The 16,454-nt window shown below is 46.5% G+C and overlaps 3 protein-coding genes across 6 annotated transcripts; 2 read left to right on the top strand and 1 right to left on the bottom strand.

Moving 5' to 3' along the window:
• The first annotated feature begins 269 nt into the window (after nt 1-269).
• Nucleotides 270-3,755, top strand: IQCC (IQ motif containing C). The gene is made up of 5 exons (XM_081922895.1): nt 270-407; nt 1,152-1,295; nt 1,473-1,779; nt 2,276-2,394; nt 2,818-3,755. Exons 1-5 carry the CDS (start codon nt 336-338, stop codon nt 2,854-2,856), a joined length of 681 nt encoding a protein of 226 aa, XP_081779021.1. The 5' UTR covers nt 270-335; the 3' UTR covers nt 2,857-3,755.
• Nucleotides 3,756-4,163: 408 nt separating this feature from the next.
• On the bottom strand, nt 4,164-8,663 carry TMEM234 (transmembrane protein 234). 4 transcript variants are annotated; one of them, XR_014171206.1, is made up of 7 exons: nt 8,546-8,663; nt 8,282-8,388; nt 7,662-7,813; nt 6,365-6,431; nt 5,542-5,634; nt 4,908-5,331; nt 4,164-4,868 (listed from the first exon to the last, which is right to left on the bottom strand). XR_014171206.1 is itself a non-coding variant. In XM_081922896.1 (6 exons), the coding sequence occupies exons 1-6, from the start codon at nt 8,638-8,640 to the stop codon at nt 5,255-5,257; spliced, it is 591 nt and encodes a 196-aa protein (XP_081779022.1). In that variant the 5' UTR covers nt 8,641-8,663; the 3' UTR covers nt 4,164-5,254. The 4 variants fall into 4 exon arrangements, 2 of the variants coding, with proteins under 2 accessions (XP_081779022.1, XP_081779023.1); XR_014171207.1 differs by having other exon boundaries at nt 4,164-4,850; nt 4,890-5,331; XM_081922896.1 differs by having other exon boundaries at nt 4,164-5,331.
• Nucleotides 8,664-8,808: 145 nt separating this feature from the next.
• On the top strand, nt 8,809-15,360 carry EIF3I (eukaryotic translation initiation factor 3 subunit I). The gene is made up of 11 exons (XM_081922893.1): nt 8,809-8,997; nt 9,694-9,786; nt 10,110-10,197; nt 10,891-10,956; nt 11,434-11,583; nt 11,682-11,809; nt 12,483-12,593; nt 13,386-13,475; nt 14,576-14,649; nt 14,821-14,913; nt 15,027-15,360. Exons 1-11 carry the CDS (start codon nt 8,995-8,997, stop codon nt 15,106-15,108), a joined length of 978 nt encoding a protein of 325 aa, XP_081779019.1. The 5' UTR covers nt 8,809-8,994; the 3' UTR covers nt 15,109-15,360.
• The last annotated feature ends 1,094 nt before the right edge of the window (nt 15,361-16,454 follow it).

Below are 16,454 nucleotides of genomic sequence, written 5' to 3' on the forward strand. Positions count from 1 at the left end.
GTTTTCCGCGGGGGGGGGGAGGGAGCGGGGGGACAAGACATCTTTGGTGCACCCGGAGAACAGCAGTCAGTTACAGGACCCAGAAGATTTGGCCAGTGTCGGGGAGGCCAGGTGAGAGTAAGCGGCAAACCGGCTGAAGCCCAGCTCTAAGGAATCGGAGAGAAACGCATCCCCTTTGCAACGTGTGCCGCCTGAAGAACAAAGAGCGCGCCTGGGCAGCGCCACCTCGTGACTGCTCGTGAGAACTGCAAGAATAAGAACATGTGGACTCGCTCGTCGCGCGTCGGAGACGTCATCGGAAAGCGCGGTTGCCTGGGCAGCCAAAGCCGAAGAAGATGACGGAGAGCGAGGAAGAGCAGCAGGAGCTAGTGCTGAGAAGGAGGAGGAAGGTGCTGGTGACGCTGCAGGTGCCGGAACCAGGATAGTGGGTGACACTCAAGGCAGACCTAGGGGTGCTAGTTCTCATGGTTTGGCTTCCTATCGTGGCCTCATCCCCCTGGAGACCCTGAAAAGGAGCAGCAGCCCTGGGAGGACGGGAGGCTTGGTGAGGGTGCAAAGCAGGCGAGAGGAGCTTCTGCATGCAAGACTGGGAGCTGCTTCATGCAAAGCAGATACTCTCCCTTCCCAACATGGCCTGCTTTGCGTAAATACACATTTCACCCATCCCACCCCTTTCCTCAGTGATTCCCTCGCAGCAAATAAACTGCTCTGCTTAAAACATTTTTTGCTGCTGCTGTTTTTTAATGGAAATGGTGTCTTCTGTTAAAGAATGCCCATAGGGAAAAGTAGCATGTATTATATAAATGCACACACATACATATGCCTTTTGCTCCTCTTTCTTTCCTTTCCTGCCTCCAGCATCTCCTCTCTTGGGATTGGGGTCAGGAGCAGAGTATACTAGGACTGCCAACTTCCTAACTGGCCTTTCTCCTGCATCTTCCACAGCAGCCTGGCAAAGATGGAGATAGAAAAAGCGTCACTGTATAATTCCTGCTTGCTGGGTTGCTTTTTAAAGGCACAAAGCCAGGAAGTGGGGGGAAGTCATGGCAGCCCTAGAAGACTGGCCTGTGTTCTATCCAGGCTTGGGCTCATGGCCTCTAATTCCTTCCTAATTTGTGATAATTATTTTTTATGATTCATTTTCTTCCTAGGCTCGTGTCAGGGGTTACCTGGTCAGGAAGAGATTTCAAAGCTTAAAGGGGGAATATGAGAGCATCGTCAAGGAGATTGAAGGGGATCTGGATTGGCTGAAGTGGAACAGGCATTCCATGCCAGTGCCGGTGTTTCTTCCAAAGGTACGGTTGCTGGTTCTTTCTGCTCTTGGTAGAAGCTGGCAGTGCTTTCACTGGCTTTTAATTGCACCAGAAGGAAAGAGAAGAGGAAAATGAGAACTGGCTTCAGTAAATGTGAGGGTGCTGCTTACTGTTGCAGCCTTGTACTGAAAATGGTGCTCTTCTTCCTCTGTCTTATAGTCTGTCCAGAAACCAATAAAAGCCAGGGAATTAAGTGTCGAAGAGCCAGGAGCCAACAAGAACAAGTTGCATGAAAAGGAGGCAGAGCTTTGTTGTCAAGAGCTAATCTCGGAAAAAGACCCTGATTGCAAGATGCAGCTTCCAAGCAGCCTTCCAGCTGAGGCTGAGGAGGAGTGTCTTGTGGGCAGGCCCCCTGGGAATGCCTGCAGCCTGCCAGGAGAGAGTGAGGAAGGCAAGCACCACAACAGCATGTCGTCCGAATGGAGCAGCATGATCCTCGACATGGAGTCTCCAAGGTTGAGCCAAGGTAAGGCATGTGGAACAATTTGAGACTCCAAGCTCCCACCCACCGTCTTCGTTTGCTTTGCAGTACAGTCATACCTTGGGTTGAAGTAGCTTCAAGTTAAGTATTTTTGGGTTGCACTTCGCGGTGACCCAGAAGTAACGGAGCGCGTTACTTCCGGGTTTCGCCGCCCGTGCATGTGCAAATGCTCAAAATTACATCCCGCGCATGCGCGGAAGCGGCGAAACGCGACCCGCGCATGTGCAGACACGCAGTTGCGTGTTATGTTTGCTTCAGGATACAAATGGGGCTCCGGAACGGATCCCGTTCGTAACCAGAGGTACCACTGTAGTTACTGTTTTTCTCTGTTCTTCTGCATGGTACTTTTTGCTTATGCTAAAAAGGCAGGTCCCTGCCCCAGTAAAATTACCTGGGGGGGGGCAGCGAAGAGGAGCCAACAGGAGGGGAAAGGCAAGGGGGAGGCAGACTGAGAGTGGTTTCTTGACCTTTTGTTCTGCAGAGCTTCATTTCCAAAAAGTACCAGAGATGCCCCAAGCTGTGCCTGACCTCCAGCGCTACCGAAAGCACTTGGCCATGGAGCTGCTGTGGCTGCAACAAGCAATCGCCAGCCGTAAGAATGTAAGAGCTGGTCCTCAAGGAGCCATGGGGTGTCTCCTGTGCATGGGGTGGAGATGCTAGGAGAGCAGGTGCTGCAGTGTGGAGCTGTGACTTCTTGTTCACACCTTTGTAAGATGATGCCTACAGCACCCTCCCACCATTGAGAAAAGAGCTGGTGGGTCTGGGATGATTCTTCAGCTTTTGGTTCTTTTAAATTCAGTGGGTGGGTGCTCAGCCACAAATAGCTAAAATTGACAGAGGCAGTATCCATTGGAGTCTAAAGGGGGTACATTGTATGCTGGTGCTAATTAGTGTTTAATATTCATTTCAGAACCAACAGTGCACTAGGTGCTGTACAAAGGACAAGACTTCATCCACAACTCATTTCCTTATTTCTCCCTTTTCTTTCTCTCTCTCTTTTCTCCCTCCCTCCCTTCTTCATAGTATTTGATCCTGAAACAGAAGTTGGGGGGCCCAGAGTGACTGCCGACTTGGAGGTCTCTAGCCTATATTCCCAGTCACACAGAAACAGATGTAGCTGCTCTTACCAGCCGTCAGGGGGAAGAAAGCATTGGGGGAGCAGCTCCCACCATGACTGCAGGGAAGGGCTTGTGATTCCCTGGAGCTGGCTACTCTGCATGGTCCCAGCTTTCATGCTTGTGAAAGCAAGTGAAGATTCTTTTCTGATTTTTCATGTCACAGCTTTGCCTGTTGTGGGTGTGTCTCTTAGAGCAGGGTTCATTGTGGAAGGGGGCTGAGGGGCTTTATGGGGGTCGGAAGACATTGTTCCAGTGCAAGTCAGGCTGGCAAGTCCTGTCTTAACATAATCATTTTTCTTAATTCTTGTTCAGACCATAACCATTTTTGCTTTCAATTTGATAATGCCCCTAGGTCTCTTTTCTTCTCAGTGAGACAGCTGGAAGAGGTGAGCCAGGCAATCTCTCTCCAGTTTCCCACTGTATAGTGTATATATAAAAGTAGGTTTTAAGGTACAGCGTTGCTGTTTTTCTCCCGGACCTTGTTTAATATTCCTTCAAGAATGCAACTTTCTTTCCATCACTGAATCCCTAGTTCTCATCCAGCATTTTTGACCCACTCCTTTGACACAAGAATGATGAGCATTTATTAGTGAGGGCTGATTTTACCTTCATTTTATTGCTACTTAAGTTTGCATACAATATTTTATTGCCATATAAGGAGCCATTTTTGTGAAACCTCCCTATATGGAAAAATTATGCAGTAGTCACATGAGAAATTGCCCCTTTACAGCCCTCCGCTATGACAACGTTTTATACAAACTATTTATTCCTTGAGTGATACTGAGGCAGTAATGTCACCACATGCAAACCACCACACTCAGTGGAATAAAGGTGAAATGGAGACATGTGTCTTCAGCATAGTTATCTTCTTAAATCTTTGCTTTCTTGTTCTTCTGTACTTTGCTACATTAGCAGTATATATACAAGGACAATCTACACACATGGGATGGGTTTCTGAAGGCTTGGAGGGTGGGGAGTGCTAATGTTTCTAGATTTTTTTAAAAAATAGAAAAATGAAGACTAGACATGTTCAGTGGCCACAGAATACTGTTTTGGGGAGAGGGGTGCTGTTGATGGGAAACTGGGTGGGAAAAAAGATGGAGTATCTTGCACTCAACACTCACCACCACCCCTCCTCTCCCCCCTCCTCTTCCCTGATCTTAAACTGTATACAACAATGATGTCTCATATCAAATGTAACCAATCTGTAGAAAAGACTTTACAACCAGAAAAAAGAAGCAATACATGTACTTATGTAAACCAAGAAAATCTTTATTTTAAAAACAAAACAAAACCAACAACCACTGCAGCACTCTGTTGCAAGTCTCACATGTGTACAACTAATTACTCTTTCTTGGGTTCATTGAAAACACCAGGGAGTTTCCAAAGAAGAGGGTACAGTTGTCCACACATGAAACTTTGCAAATGCAGCCAACACAAGATTTATGCTTTGCCCAGAGTTATCAGGGGTTTATTTCATTTATTTTTATTTAGTGCTGGAGCTCAAGATGGCCTAGAAGCCTGCGCTGTCATTCCAGTAGCTTGGGTGGGTAGGAAGCTGTGGTTGCACAGTGGCAGGGAAAAGCCACTCTGCACATACTCAAATGCAGTATTGTTTTTATTTCTTTACAATCATTTACACATCACCTGTCCAGGTAACCACTTTCTATGGTGGCTTATACTATGATTAAGAAACAATTAAAATAAGCATCAAAGAGTAAATCTACAGGAAAAAATCTAGGCATTAGCCTAGACCAGACTTTCCCAACACATTGTCCTCCAGCCTAGTCTTTCTGCATGCCCTTCAGATCTTAACTAATTATGGGCCGGAGAGCAGGGCTGCCAGAGTCAATTTCAGTGCTTCGGCAACTTCACATAGGCCTACGCAGTCCTTCAGATGATGCTGTTTGGGGATTTACAGTTCAGCACTTCCATTGTCTTCCTCCACTGTCCTGCCTCCCAGCTCTGTGTGTGCACTAGCAGGAATGCCTGCACTTTTAGTTCACCTTTGCAGAAAATTGCTCTCTTGAGCACTTTGAACAAACCCTGCCCAAGCTGAAAATGCTCCTTATTGCACCCCCAGAACTCTCAAGGGTTCTGCTGTGGACAGGCTGGCAGGAGCATCCCAATGCCAAGTCATTCCACCCAGGGCCCGCCGCCAACCAGTGGGGCTAGAGGTTAAGGAAGACAATGCTTTCCCTTCAGGCCTTGACAGCTCTAAGCTTGTGCAGAGCCCACTGGGTGCCTCCAAAAATGCTGTGTGTGTGTCCTACAAGCAGAGCCAGCATTAGCATGGAGAACTGTTGCCTTCCACAAATTCTGTCCTCCTTCCAGTACGGTTCTCATGACTTCTCATGTAGAGACCCAGCTATGCAAAGTGCAACTCCCAAAGCTGTCAGTAGCATTCCCAGTGCTGCCCCTAAAGGAAAAAATGGAAAAATAACCAAAAACTCTGAAAGTGCTCCCTGTTGCTATCCACTTCAATGAAACTTGCTCATGGAAGAGAGGTGCATATGGCATTCATTTATAAGCAAATCCTGTTAGCTCTCTATGAAGAAAGGCACAGTTGTAAGAAGGGCACAGCTGGAGCTGACAGGGTTGGCACCTGCTCAGGAAAGGAGAGACCTACTTGCACCGCCAATGTCTTCTCCAAGAACCTTCCCTGTTGCTAATGTGAACATCAGAGCCAGAGAGTTACAAAGAGGTACAGCCAAGGTCAGGTCTGAAATGGAAGAGGGAAAGGGTTACCACTGAAACAGCTGATCTAATCAAACAAATATGAAATGGCTCTGGGATGGGAACAAGCCATCCTCAAGCAGGAAAATGTCTGCAGGGAAGATACTTCCAGACTGACCTATGATAGTGCAGTCCCTTCAGTAAGTGAAGGAGATTGCAGAGATGGGGGGGGGGGCTTAATATAGCAACAGGTTTTAGGATTTTTACACTTACCAGATTTACTATAAAAATAGTAAATCCAGGTTATATGCATGAAAAATAATGGGTTGGTGTTTGTGCCAGAAATGTCATGTGGATGCTGCAAAAAGCTTGCATGTGGGAGGAGCCGCAATAAACACAGAAAAGCCACAGTGTTCTGGCTCTGTCTACACATGCAGCAGAATTAATTGGTAGAATGTGCAGGTGACAGAGTGAATGATACCACTTCAAGCTGTAGGTGAGGGGTGTTGTTTTTGAATGCTCCCCTTGTGAAAAGCATTCTGTCAGTAAACAAACAAAAATTGAGCAGGTTCTAAGCAAGCTCACTTGTTGAGTTGGCTCTCTCTCTGCAGGTTTGTTAGTGTTTTTACACCGGAGCGTTCAAAAACTGCACCCCCCCCCACTTGAAGTATGTTCTATTTGAAACTGGGCCACAAAACAGTAATCAAGACTTGGAAGTGTCTGCATCTTCCCCAAATATTACTCGCTTCCCCTATAAGCAGTAATTAAGGACTAACCTGTAGATGCTAAAGTAAGATAGTAGACAAAAGAGCCGCACTGGTTGAGCACAAATGGCACCACGTACTGCAAAAATGAAAAATAACAGCATGGTCAGACCTCCAGGATTACTGGATTTGAAATGGCAATGAGCTGCAATGAGATCCTGAAAAGACCTTAGCTGCTAATACCCCATTTCAGGCTACTGCAGTGTTCTTCTTACATGGTTCCCCAGCTGTTGCTGACCTACAATTCCCCAGCCCACTTCACAAATGGTGAGGAATGATGGGAGTTGTAGTCCAACTTCTGGGGAACCAAGATTGAAGAACACTGGTCTACTGTAATGTGTTGTAATTGGGGCTATTTTTGTTAATAGCTGCAACTGATTCAAAATATGGCAAATACAATTTTAACTGGAATGGGTCACTGGGAACAAAGTATATCAATTCTGAAAGTTCTTCACTGGCTACCAGTTCCTTACCAGGCCAATGCAAGGTGCTAGTTTCAACCTTTAAAGCCCTTTACAGCTTAGGACAGGCATCCCCAACCTTCGGCCCTCCAGATGTTTTGGTCCTGTTAGCTAGGGGTCATGGGAGTTGTAAGTCAAAACATCTGGAGGGCTGCAGTTTGGGGGTGCCTGGCTTAGGATCTAGGCATCCTAAGAACAACCTACTCTCATGTCACCTCCAAAAGCAAGTAGCATCTCACCCAGTAGTTCTCTGCAGTGTTCCCCCACATCAGAAACCTGACAGGTGGCAACAACAGTGAGCTTTTTCATCCGTGGTGCCTCAGCTGTGAAGCACCCTCCCTTGCTTCATGTCTACTTTACTATCTTATGTACCAGGTTAAAACATTTTTACTCTCAGGCATTTAAAGATCTGATGTTTTAAATTTTGTGTTGCTAGAAAATGTGTCTACTCTGCTCTTTTATGATTGCAATGTTTTAGTAAACTTTTGAACCACCATCTATTTTACTATACATGCATTTAGTGTAGTTTATTGTAAATTGTACCTTGAATTGCCTTAGTATACCATTTTATGAAAGGCAACATACAAATCTCATGAATAAATAAGCACATTTTATTTCTACTTGAGTCCAAGGCTGTAGTTATGGGAAAAGCCCTCTTGGGCTATTGATGCTGTGAATCCCTCCATCATAGGCTTAGGTTGTATATATGCGTAAAGAGACCATACATCATAGACACCAGAGTCTCCGCTGTGGCTCATTTCCAAAAGAAAACACCAACCCTGGGTAAGCACCTGGACCCTCTGGCAATCTCACACCACTTATGAGATTGGAGTGGTGTGCAACAATACCTTGTAATTGAGGCAAAGGAATTTAATTTCTGCCAGCAGCTGTAGAGTTCTGCTCTCTCTCTTCACTCGCTCCAGACCCTCAGTTCCTCTTTTCAAAAATGGATTGGTTCCTCCCCAAAGAACTGCCACTAAGACCAAAGCAGCAACTTCACCTGTAACAACACAGCGCTCTAATCCCTACAGTCTAAGAACTGTTTTCAAGAATTTTTCAATGCATGAGTTAGGGAATGATTCAAGGTTCAGCATCTAACAGTTCCCCAGCACCAACACCATTTGACGTGGTACCAGAGCCCGCACACCCGTAAGACTTCCAACAGCATAAACTACAGCATCAATATATGAGGTGATGGGAAGCCCTAGATCAAAGGTTGTGAACCTATGGTCCTCCGGATGTCCCTGAACTAGTTCCCATCACTCCAGACCACCAACCCTGCTGGCTGGCGCTGATGGGAATCTGGAGGGCTGCAGGTTCCCCATCTCCACTTGAGAGCAGTGGAGGGGAGAGAAAAAGAGAAACTGATGTTGAACTCAGTGTGGTCCCCTCGTTTTCTTGTAACAAATCTCACACACTTCCCCCTCCCCGCCTCAAAACTTTTCTCGCAGTCTTTGTAAATAATAACTCTTTGATGACGGAAGAGATTTCAAAATCAGTTTCAAAGCAGGCAGGGCGAGCCTGCGACCTTCCTGACTGGCCATGCAGGCTACGGCTGGCGGGCAGAACGGCGGCCTGCAAATACGGTAAATCGAACAAAGACCACCGCAAGGTTGTGCGCGTTATTCAGAAGGGATCCCTCCCCTCCCTCCCAGTTAAGAGGGCCTCGTTCCCAGGTCACCGTCCCCCCACCCGGCCCTTATTTCTGTGGCACCGGAAATAACTTCCTCACCCGGCGACACCATGGCGACAGACCCGACCACAGTCGAGCAAGAGGCTAGAGAGACGCGCAGCCTGGCTTTCCAGTACAAAACGGAAGTCGGCCATTGACAATCTCTTTGGCAGAAGACGGGGCGAGTGCGCGCGCGAGGGGGGAACCATAGAGAGGAGAGCGCTAGAGCGGATTGTTATTCTTCTCACCGCATAGATAGAACGAGACTGGGATCTTTGTTCGCTTTCTACGTGTGTGTGTTTGTGATCTTCTTGCGTGACGCAACCCTCCCCCGCATACGGGGAATCCTCAAACGGAAACCATGCTTTGGATGCACCTCTCTCTCCTTTTCCTATCTCTATAATCCCGCTGCCGGGCTTTTCCTTCCGGTTTGGTGCCGGAAGCAGTTCCTCTGCCTTTTTCGCTCGTGGCGCCGTTCCTGTTCCCGGTGGCGTCTCTTCACCGCAGCCATGGTAAGACTCCCTTTCTCCCCCGCCGCCCTCCGGATTTCTCGAATTAGGTTTCTTAATTGACCCGGGCGTTGTTTCGCTGCCTGTGCGCTTTACCTGTGGCCTGTATAGGCCGCACTGCATGTTGTTTTCATGCTTGTTGCTTTCGAGCCCCGCGCAGAAACGGGACGCGTGTCCGTGGGCTCGCGCGACACTTTCGGAATCCGCCACACCCCAAATCCAGGCTGCCTCCTTGCCTTGTTTATATTCTCCCCCCAACCCACAAACGCCGACACCCCCTTTTATCAGAAAACCCGCCCCTTTCCTTGCTCGGTAGGTTTAAAAAGTAGTAATGGCCGAACTGTTTCTTCTGCAAGGCAGAGAGGAGGGAGAGAGAGCGCCTTGCGATGCTATTGAGACGACAGTTTTCACCCTTCTTCCCTCCCCGCCCTGACCCCCTTCGCTTGCCTAACCGAAATGGCCGTATCCGAGAGAACTTCATATTGCAGACCCTGTGCTTGGAGACTTAAGTTGATTGTAGTTATTTGTGGTTTTAGTGACTAATGTTCAGCTCAGCAACTAAGCTGAGGAGCCACCTTATTTTTATGATTTGAAAGTTGTTTTAAACTTTTAATGTTGTAACCCACCCTGAGACCTTAGGTTGAAGGGTGGATAATAAATAATAAGGAATATGTGATTTAATAATACATTTCTTCGCAGAAACCCATATTGTTGCAAGGCCATGAGAGATCAATTACTCAGATCAAATATAACAGGGAAGGAGACTTGTTATTCACAGTAGCCAAAGATCCGGTATGTTTTCCTTGAACTGTTCTTTTTTACACCTTTCTCACAGTTGCATCTTCTTGCTGTCTTTAAAAAGTTGTTGCCTATTTAGCATATTATTTTCTCTTGTCCTTTTGAAGGCAAATATTTTGTTGATTTGTAGCTAACCATATAAACAGTTCTCCCAGTACTTCCCCCTCACCAAAACTCAGTGCAAACTTGTTTGCTTCTCATAAGCCATTAAGTAGTCAATAAATTGTCCAAAATCAGGTAAACTAGAAGATGGTAATTTTGTTCTTGTCTTTCTGTTTTGGATGCATTTTCATAATAGATTATTCTTCTTCTATCAGATTGTTAATGTTTGGTACTCTGTCAACGGGGAGAGACTCGGCACATACAGCGGACATACTGGCGCAGTCTGGTGTGTGGATGCTGACTGTATCCTTTGGTTTTAGAAATCAGTGTATTTGAGACCCTTTTTCAAGTATTAAGTTGAGATACTCTTGAGAGACTTTGGAGTTGGAGTGAGCATTTCAGAGAGTAGTGGAGGCATAGCCAATATGGTGTCCTCTGGATATTTCTGTATTCCCAGATCCCTGACCATTGATTGGCCATTCTGGCTGGGGCTGATGGGAGCTGAGTCCAACAACATGGGCACTACATTGGCTACTCCTGGAGTAGTGGTTGGGCCTTACATTAATGCTGATGTTACTTTTGACCACTATTTTGGGGGTTCTGGTAGAGGAGCCTCCTGTACCAGACAAGGGTCGTAGGGCTGGACTTTCACAGACAATAACCTAATTCATCAGATGCGTGAGTTTGACTAAGAGGCTAATGATTTAGTACAAATACAAATATGACTTTGAACATATTAGCAGATGGTAAGAATAACCCTAAGAACACCTACTTTTTAAAGAATACAGATTGGTTAAAAGAAACTTCCTGGATACTTAGATTCATATGAAAGATGTTGAGGTTTTGCCCCAGACACCTGACAGGGCTTGTGCAGTTGGATGAGCCATGTTTTGGAATTCATTCAGTATGGATACTTGAAGCTGTGCAGTAAGTCATATCCACCTCCTTCTGTAAGTTGTACATAATTGTGTTGGGGTTCCTTGACTGCTCCTATAGGGGACACGAGGCATGTGCTGACAGGCTCCGCAGACAACAGCTGCCGGCTCTGGGACTGTGAGACAGGTAGAACCTCAAATAAAATCTTTTGTGGAGTGATGGGAGCACTATGTGCAGGGTGGAAGATGGCTGAGGCTGATGAGAGTTGTAGTCCAGAACATCTGGTGGGTGCCAGGTTGGGAAAGGTTTGATTAAAAACCTATCAACCTGAAACTGACTTGGGAAAAGTTCCCACTGGAATTCATTTGGTCTTGCCTTTGGGTAGACGTGAGGGATTGAACTCTAAGCTTGGCAGACGCTTATCTGGCAATAAGAGGTGGGCTGCTGTTCACTGGGTTTGCATCAGTAAGATACCAGCATCCAGCCCTCAGCATCTCTGGTTCAAAAGCCTCTGGTAGCAGAGCTGGGAAAGCTCTCTGTCCCCAACCATCCTACTCCTGTGCCTGAGGCCTTGGAGAACTGGTCAGAGCTGATGGACCTGGTATGCAGAGATTTTCACACCTTCCTTCAATTTCGTTTTATGTGTGATGTCTTTTCCCTTAGGGAAGCAGCTTGCTCTGGTCAAGACCAACTCAGCTGTGCGTACCTGCGGCTTCGACTTTGGAGGGAACATCATCATGTTTTCCACAGACAAACAAATGGGCTACCAATGTTTTGTGAGCTTCTTTGACCTCCGTGACTCCAGCCAGATTGGTGAGGCCACCAGGTGGAGGGCTCAGGGTTGGGATGGGTGGCTGCCTCCCCTGCCCTTTGGCATCTCTGAATCTCACCTGCTTTTGCTTTGTCTACAGAGGACAACGAGCCATACATGAAGATCCCCTGTAGTGATTCCAAAATCACCAGCGCTGTTTGGGGTCCCCTTGGGGAATACATCATTGCGGGACATGAGAATGGGGAGTTGAACCAGTTCAGTGCAAAGGTTAGTGTGGGTTGGAACTGTGATAACCAAATGACAAACCACATCCAGCCATCTGGATGAGGATTCTTTTTTCTCCAATGTGCTTTGCAGTCCTGTTGAATTATGTTTATTTTCCCCTGATTCTTTTTTTTTAAAAGAGGAACTTGGATAGTTGTTGTTTTTAAGTTTAATGTTTTGTATTATTTTTCTCTTTTTTATTATGTAAGCTGTTTTGGATGGGCTTTGCTCAGAAAAGCAGCCAAAAAATGCTTTAAAATAAATATCGTTTACCATTATAACCACCTTCTGAGGTAAACTAGATAGAAAGGGAATGATTATCTGAAGGCCATCCCATGAGCTTCAGCTAGGGGTCACTCATTCTAACAGTTACCATAGTAATTCTGTTCTGTAAGATTGGTGATAATGACAACTGCTATAACTAGCAGCTAACAATGTGAGCTAGTTGACATCTTTCACCCGAGCCCTTCCCTGTCTGCAGTATGGTGATGGTAATACTGTCCCATCTTACAAGATTGTATGAATTCTTGAGCCATATGTGAAATGCATCGAACACTGTAAATATGTTCTATTAGTGTTACTGTTGTTGTTATATTCAGGACTTAAGAAAGATGTGGCTTCTCCCTCCATTGGTCTGGAGGCGCTCAGTTTCCTTCACCTCTCTTTCCTCTCTTAGTCAGGAGAGGTCCTCATGAACGTCAAGGAGCACACCAAACAGATCAATGACATTCAGACCTCTCGAGACATGACCATGTTCATCACTGCCTCCAAGGATAACACTGCCAAGGTGCGTCCTGCATCTTTCCCTGATTTGCCCTCTTAAGTGTGGAATTTGGGATTGGTGAGAGATTGTCTTGGCACTGTGTGCGAAACCCATTAGTAGTCACTGAGAAGTAAAAAGTTCACCCCGAAAGGAATCTTCTCATACTCCCCATCCGTGTTTTAGCACACTAGGAAGTGCTGGAAGAGAAGGCTTTTATGAATAGGTTCCACTTCCACTGTTGGAGGCAGTACACCTCTGACACCCCGTTGCTAAGAATCACAAGTGGAGGGAGTACTCTTGTGCCGGAGTCCTGCTTACAGGCTTCCCATTTGGGCATCTGGGTGGCCACTGAGCTAGATACGCCATTGGCCTGATCCAGCTGCCAGGCTCTTATGTTTGATATGGCACAAGAGTTGCTTGCACCAAGTATCAGTTTCCTGGTTTGGAATTGGTGGCACAGCCTGGTACTCCTGTCCCAGCTGGCCAAAGGACTGAAGATTGCTTAAAACAGTGTAATAAATCAGTGCGTGTCATAATCAAGCAGAAATCACTCATCAAGCAGAAGCAGCCTTCCTTGGCTTCTGAGGTCTGTTTTGTGCTTGCTGCAGCCACCGCGATGGGCTACCTGCTGCCGCCGCTTTTAGGTGGTCTCTGCAGTGGCTGAGAAGTCTGCTTCGGGTGCTCAGCTGGTTAGACATTATATTGTGGGATTCCCAGGGCAGACGACTGTGACCTTTCCCAAGACTCTGATGCTTTGTGTCTTTAAGAGATGAATGTGCTAAGAAGGCTCCTGCCAATTCACTTCTTCCTCTGCAGCTGTTTGACTGCACGACGCTTGACCACCTGAAGACGTTCCGGACAGAGCGGCCAGTGAACTCCGCAGCCCTTTCCCCCATCTTTGATCATGTATGTTGGTGGGCCAGATGGGGCACCTCTCCCTTGTCCTGGGGCATCCCCACCTGTCCTTATAGCTAGACATTCATAGAGTCCCAGAGGCTTGTGGAGGATCTTCCCCATGTGACACAGAGATGCTAGACTCTATGTTACCTTTTGAATATATGCTGTTGGTTGTGCATTGCCTCCTTTGCCAGCTCCACCTGGCTTCAGTAGGATTGGGTAGGTGTGATGTGACAATACACTGAGAGATGGAGGGGCAAGACTCGAGAGTGAAAGAGTAAGCAGGGAGCATTGGCTAGGCTTCCCCATTTCCCTATCCCTTCAGGTGGGCCAGAGCTTAGAGTATTGATTGTCATCCCTGTTGTCTGGTTGCTGGAAGAGTTCCTAGAATTCAGGTGGACACTGGAACATCAGTATATTATTTATGTATTTAAGTATTTATTTATTTATTATTAAACTTATTGGTCGCTTTTAAAAAAACAAAAGTTACCCACAGCGACTTACAACAATAAATAACACACACATTAAAACCAGCATTAAACAAAACAGGAAAAAAAACTCTGAAACACATTCATATTTTTTAAAAAGGCCTGTTTTTAAAATGCCCCACCCACTGAAGGAGGTCACACAATTAGAAGCCAAAGGCCTGGTGGAAGAGACATGTTTTTCCCTCTGGCCCCTGATGGTATGTAATGATTGTGCCAGGCAAGCTACCCTGAGGGGGTGGGGAGCATTCCACAAGCAGGGAGCCAGCACTGAAAAAGGCCTCTTGCATGTTGCCACCCTCCAGACCTCCTGTGGTGGGGCCCCATGGAGAAGGGCCTCAGATGATGATTGCAAGGTCTGGGTCAGCTCATATGGGGAGAGGTGGTCCTTGAGGTATTGGGGTCCTAGACTCTACAGCACTAGCTGCAATTTCTGAAGTACCTTCAAAAGCAGCCCAATGTATAATGCATTGCTGTAATCTAATCTAGAGGTTACCAGACTGTAGACAGAAGTTAGGCTATCCTTGGTCAGTATGTTGGGCTCTGAGTCCTTGGCCCATTAACACATTACAAAGGAGTGTGTGACTGAGGTGTTCTCTCCCCACCCCCCATTCCCTCTGGCAGGTGGTGTTGGGTGGTGGACAGGAGGCCATGGATGTGACGACCACTTCCACCAGGATTGGCAAGTTTGAGGCCAGGTGAGCAAATTATGGCTTCTCCTATTCCTGTGATGGAATCAATTCAGTCAATTCCCCAAGCAACCAGTAGGCAATGGTTACCTCTTCAGTGAGGTATGTTGAAGATATTCTCATCATCAAAATCTGGGCTCTGTTGCTTGTATCTCACTGCCTTTTCCTTTGTGCTTCTAGGTTCTTCCACCTGGGCGTTGAGGAAGAGTTTGGGAGAGTCAAGGGCCACTTTGGCCCTATTAACAGTGTCGCTTTCCACCCTGATGGAAAGAGGTAAGGGTGTCCATCTCCCTGCGTTCTAAGCGAGTGTGCATCTCACCAGGGTCAAATCTGGAACTCCTGGAATCGAATCTATAACTTTGTTTCTGCTTTGTTTCTGCTTTCAGTTACAGCAGCGGTGGAGAGGACGGCTATGTTCGCATCCATTATTTTGATCCCCAGTACTTTGAATTTGAGTTTGAAGTTTGAACCAGCCCCATCCTTCTCCCCTTTCTACAGTTGCCTTCTGGATCTCTGTCTGTTTCTATGGAGGTTTATAGTGGAGATGCACAGACTGAAGCAGAGAACGGTGTACTATAGCTGCTGCTGTGTTCTGGGGAAATGCGAGAATGTCCAGCTTCTTGTCTGTTCTTGGGAACAGCTACTCCCTGCCATGCTTGGCATATTTATAAAAGTTATACAGAAGGAAATAATAAATCCTCACTCTTGTTTCCAGCTACAGTAGGAGTGTGTTTGAATTTCTTAGCTGTTTATTTCTTTGTTACTCTTTTAACACTTGGTCATTTTTATGCAGATTTGTTGAAGGGGAATAGTTTACATGGGCCTTAGAATTTAGCCTCAGGATTTGGGTGGCCTCGCTGCAGAATTTTCCTTCCTTTCTCAAGATGCACATAACTCCCAGGGCATTTGTAGTAGTAGTAATGGTACTGACTGGATTTCTTACCCATCCTTCACCACAAGTTCCCGCAGCAAGTTACAACCGTATAAAAACAGAATATTAAAATCAGCCAGAACAACAGTCCTGGAGGAGAGGGCTGTCAATGGCTACCAGCCATGCCTATGCTGTTCCTTCACAGCTGGAGGCAGCAATACTTCTGAACAGGAGTTGGAAATGGCAGCATAGGAGAGTGCTCTTGTGCTCATGTTCTGTTTGCTTATTCCCTGTAGGCATCTGGTTGGCCATTGTGAGAACAGGGTGCCAGACTAGATGGGCCATTGGCTTGAGCCAGCACGTCTTACAATCAGAAGAATAGGGCAGGTACTAAAAAGACACATCTCAGGTGTCCAAAAACCAGAATAAAAGGCATAAATGCTGTTATTCTCTTGTTGGACCAAGTGGCCCAGCAAATGCCTTGCATGCAGAAGGGCCAAGGTTCAATTCCCCATGGCATTTCCTGGTTTAAAAAAAGGGCCCTTGGGAGGAAGGTGAGGGAAAGCTCTTGCTCTGCTGGAGACTTGCTCCCTGTTGGAGTAGATCAAGCTTTCCCCAAACTGATGTTTTGGACTCACAACTCTCATTAGCCTCAACCAGCATGGCTGTGCTCCCTAGGGCAGAGGGGAATCACGAGTCTGGAAAACGACTTGGAAGGGAAAGCTAGGGAAGATGGCCCTGGGCTGGATGGCCTGATTTTGTAGAAGGACATATTCAACTAAGTTGTGATTCTGGGGGAAACTTAGTAGTTTCAGTTTTTAAGATCATATTCTGGAGAAAACCCCACCAAACTCTTTGCCCACTTGCCAAACTTACTCGTAAGCACAGGATTATTTCCTTGATGAGAAGCCTGGATATCTCGACTACACAAAGATCTGGCAAC

This window comes from Podarcis melisellensis (genome assembly GCF_964234715.1).
Source record: "Podarcis melisellensis genome assembly, chromosome: 8".
NCBI classification, from domain to species: domain Eukaryota; kingdom Metazoa; phylum Chordata; class Lepidosauria; order Squamata; family Lacertidae; genus Podarcis; species Podarcis melisellensis.

What these genes read in the sequence shown, in the direction of transcription:
- IQCC (XM_081922895.1), top strand. Translation starts at nt 336, where the DNA reads ATGACGGAGAGCGAGGAAGAGCAGCAGGAGCTAGTGCTGAGAAGGAGG. An exon ending in AGGTGCTGGTGACGCTGCAG is followed by an intron (nt 408 to 1,151) that starts GTGCCGGAACCA and finishes TTTTCTTCCTAG; the next exon opens with GCTCGTGTCAGGGGTTACCT. An exon ending in GTCTCCAAGGTTGAGCCAAG is followed by an intron (nt 1,780 to 2,275) that starts GTAAGGCATGTG and finishes TTTGTTCTGCAG; the next exon opens with AGCTTCATTTCCAAAAAGTA.
- TMEM234 (XM_081922896.1), bottom strand. Translation starts at nt 8,640, where the DNA reads ATGGCCGACTTCCGTTTTGTACTGGAAAGCCAGGCTGCGCGTCTCTCT. An exon ending in ATCTCTTCCGTCATCAAAGA is followed by an intron (nt 7,814 to 8,281) that starts GTTATTATTTAC and finishes GTGTTGTTACAG; the next exon opens with GTGAAGTTGCTGCTTTGGTC. An exon ending in AGAAGACATTGGCGGTGCAA is followed by an intron (nt 5,332 to 5,541) that starts GTAGGTCTCTCC and finishes TTTTTCCTTTAG; the next exon opens with GGGCAGCACTGGGAATGCTA.
- EIF3I (XM_081922893.1), top strand. An exon ending in CCAAGGATAACACTGCCAAG is followed by an intron (nt 12,594 to 13,385) that starts GTGCGTCCTGCA and finishes CTTCCTCTGCAG; the next exon opens with CTGTTTGACTGCACGACGCT. An exon ending in TTCCACCCTGATGGAAAGAG is followed by an intron (nt 14,914 to 15,026) that starts GTAAGGGTGTCC and finishes TTCTGCTTTCAG; the next exon opens with TTACAGCAGCGGTGGAGAGG.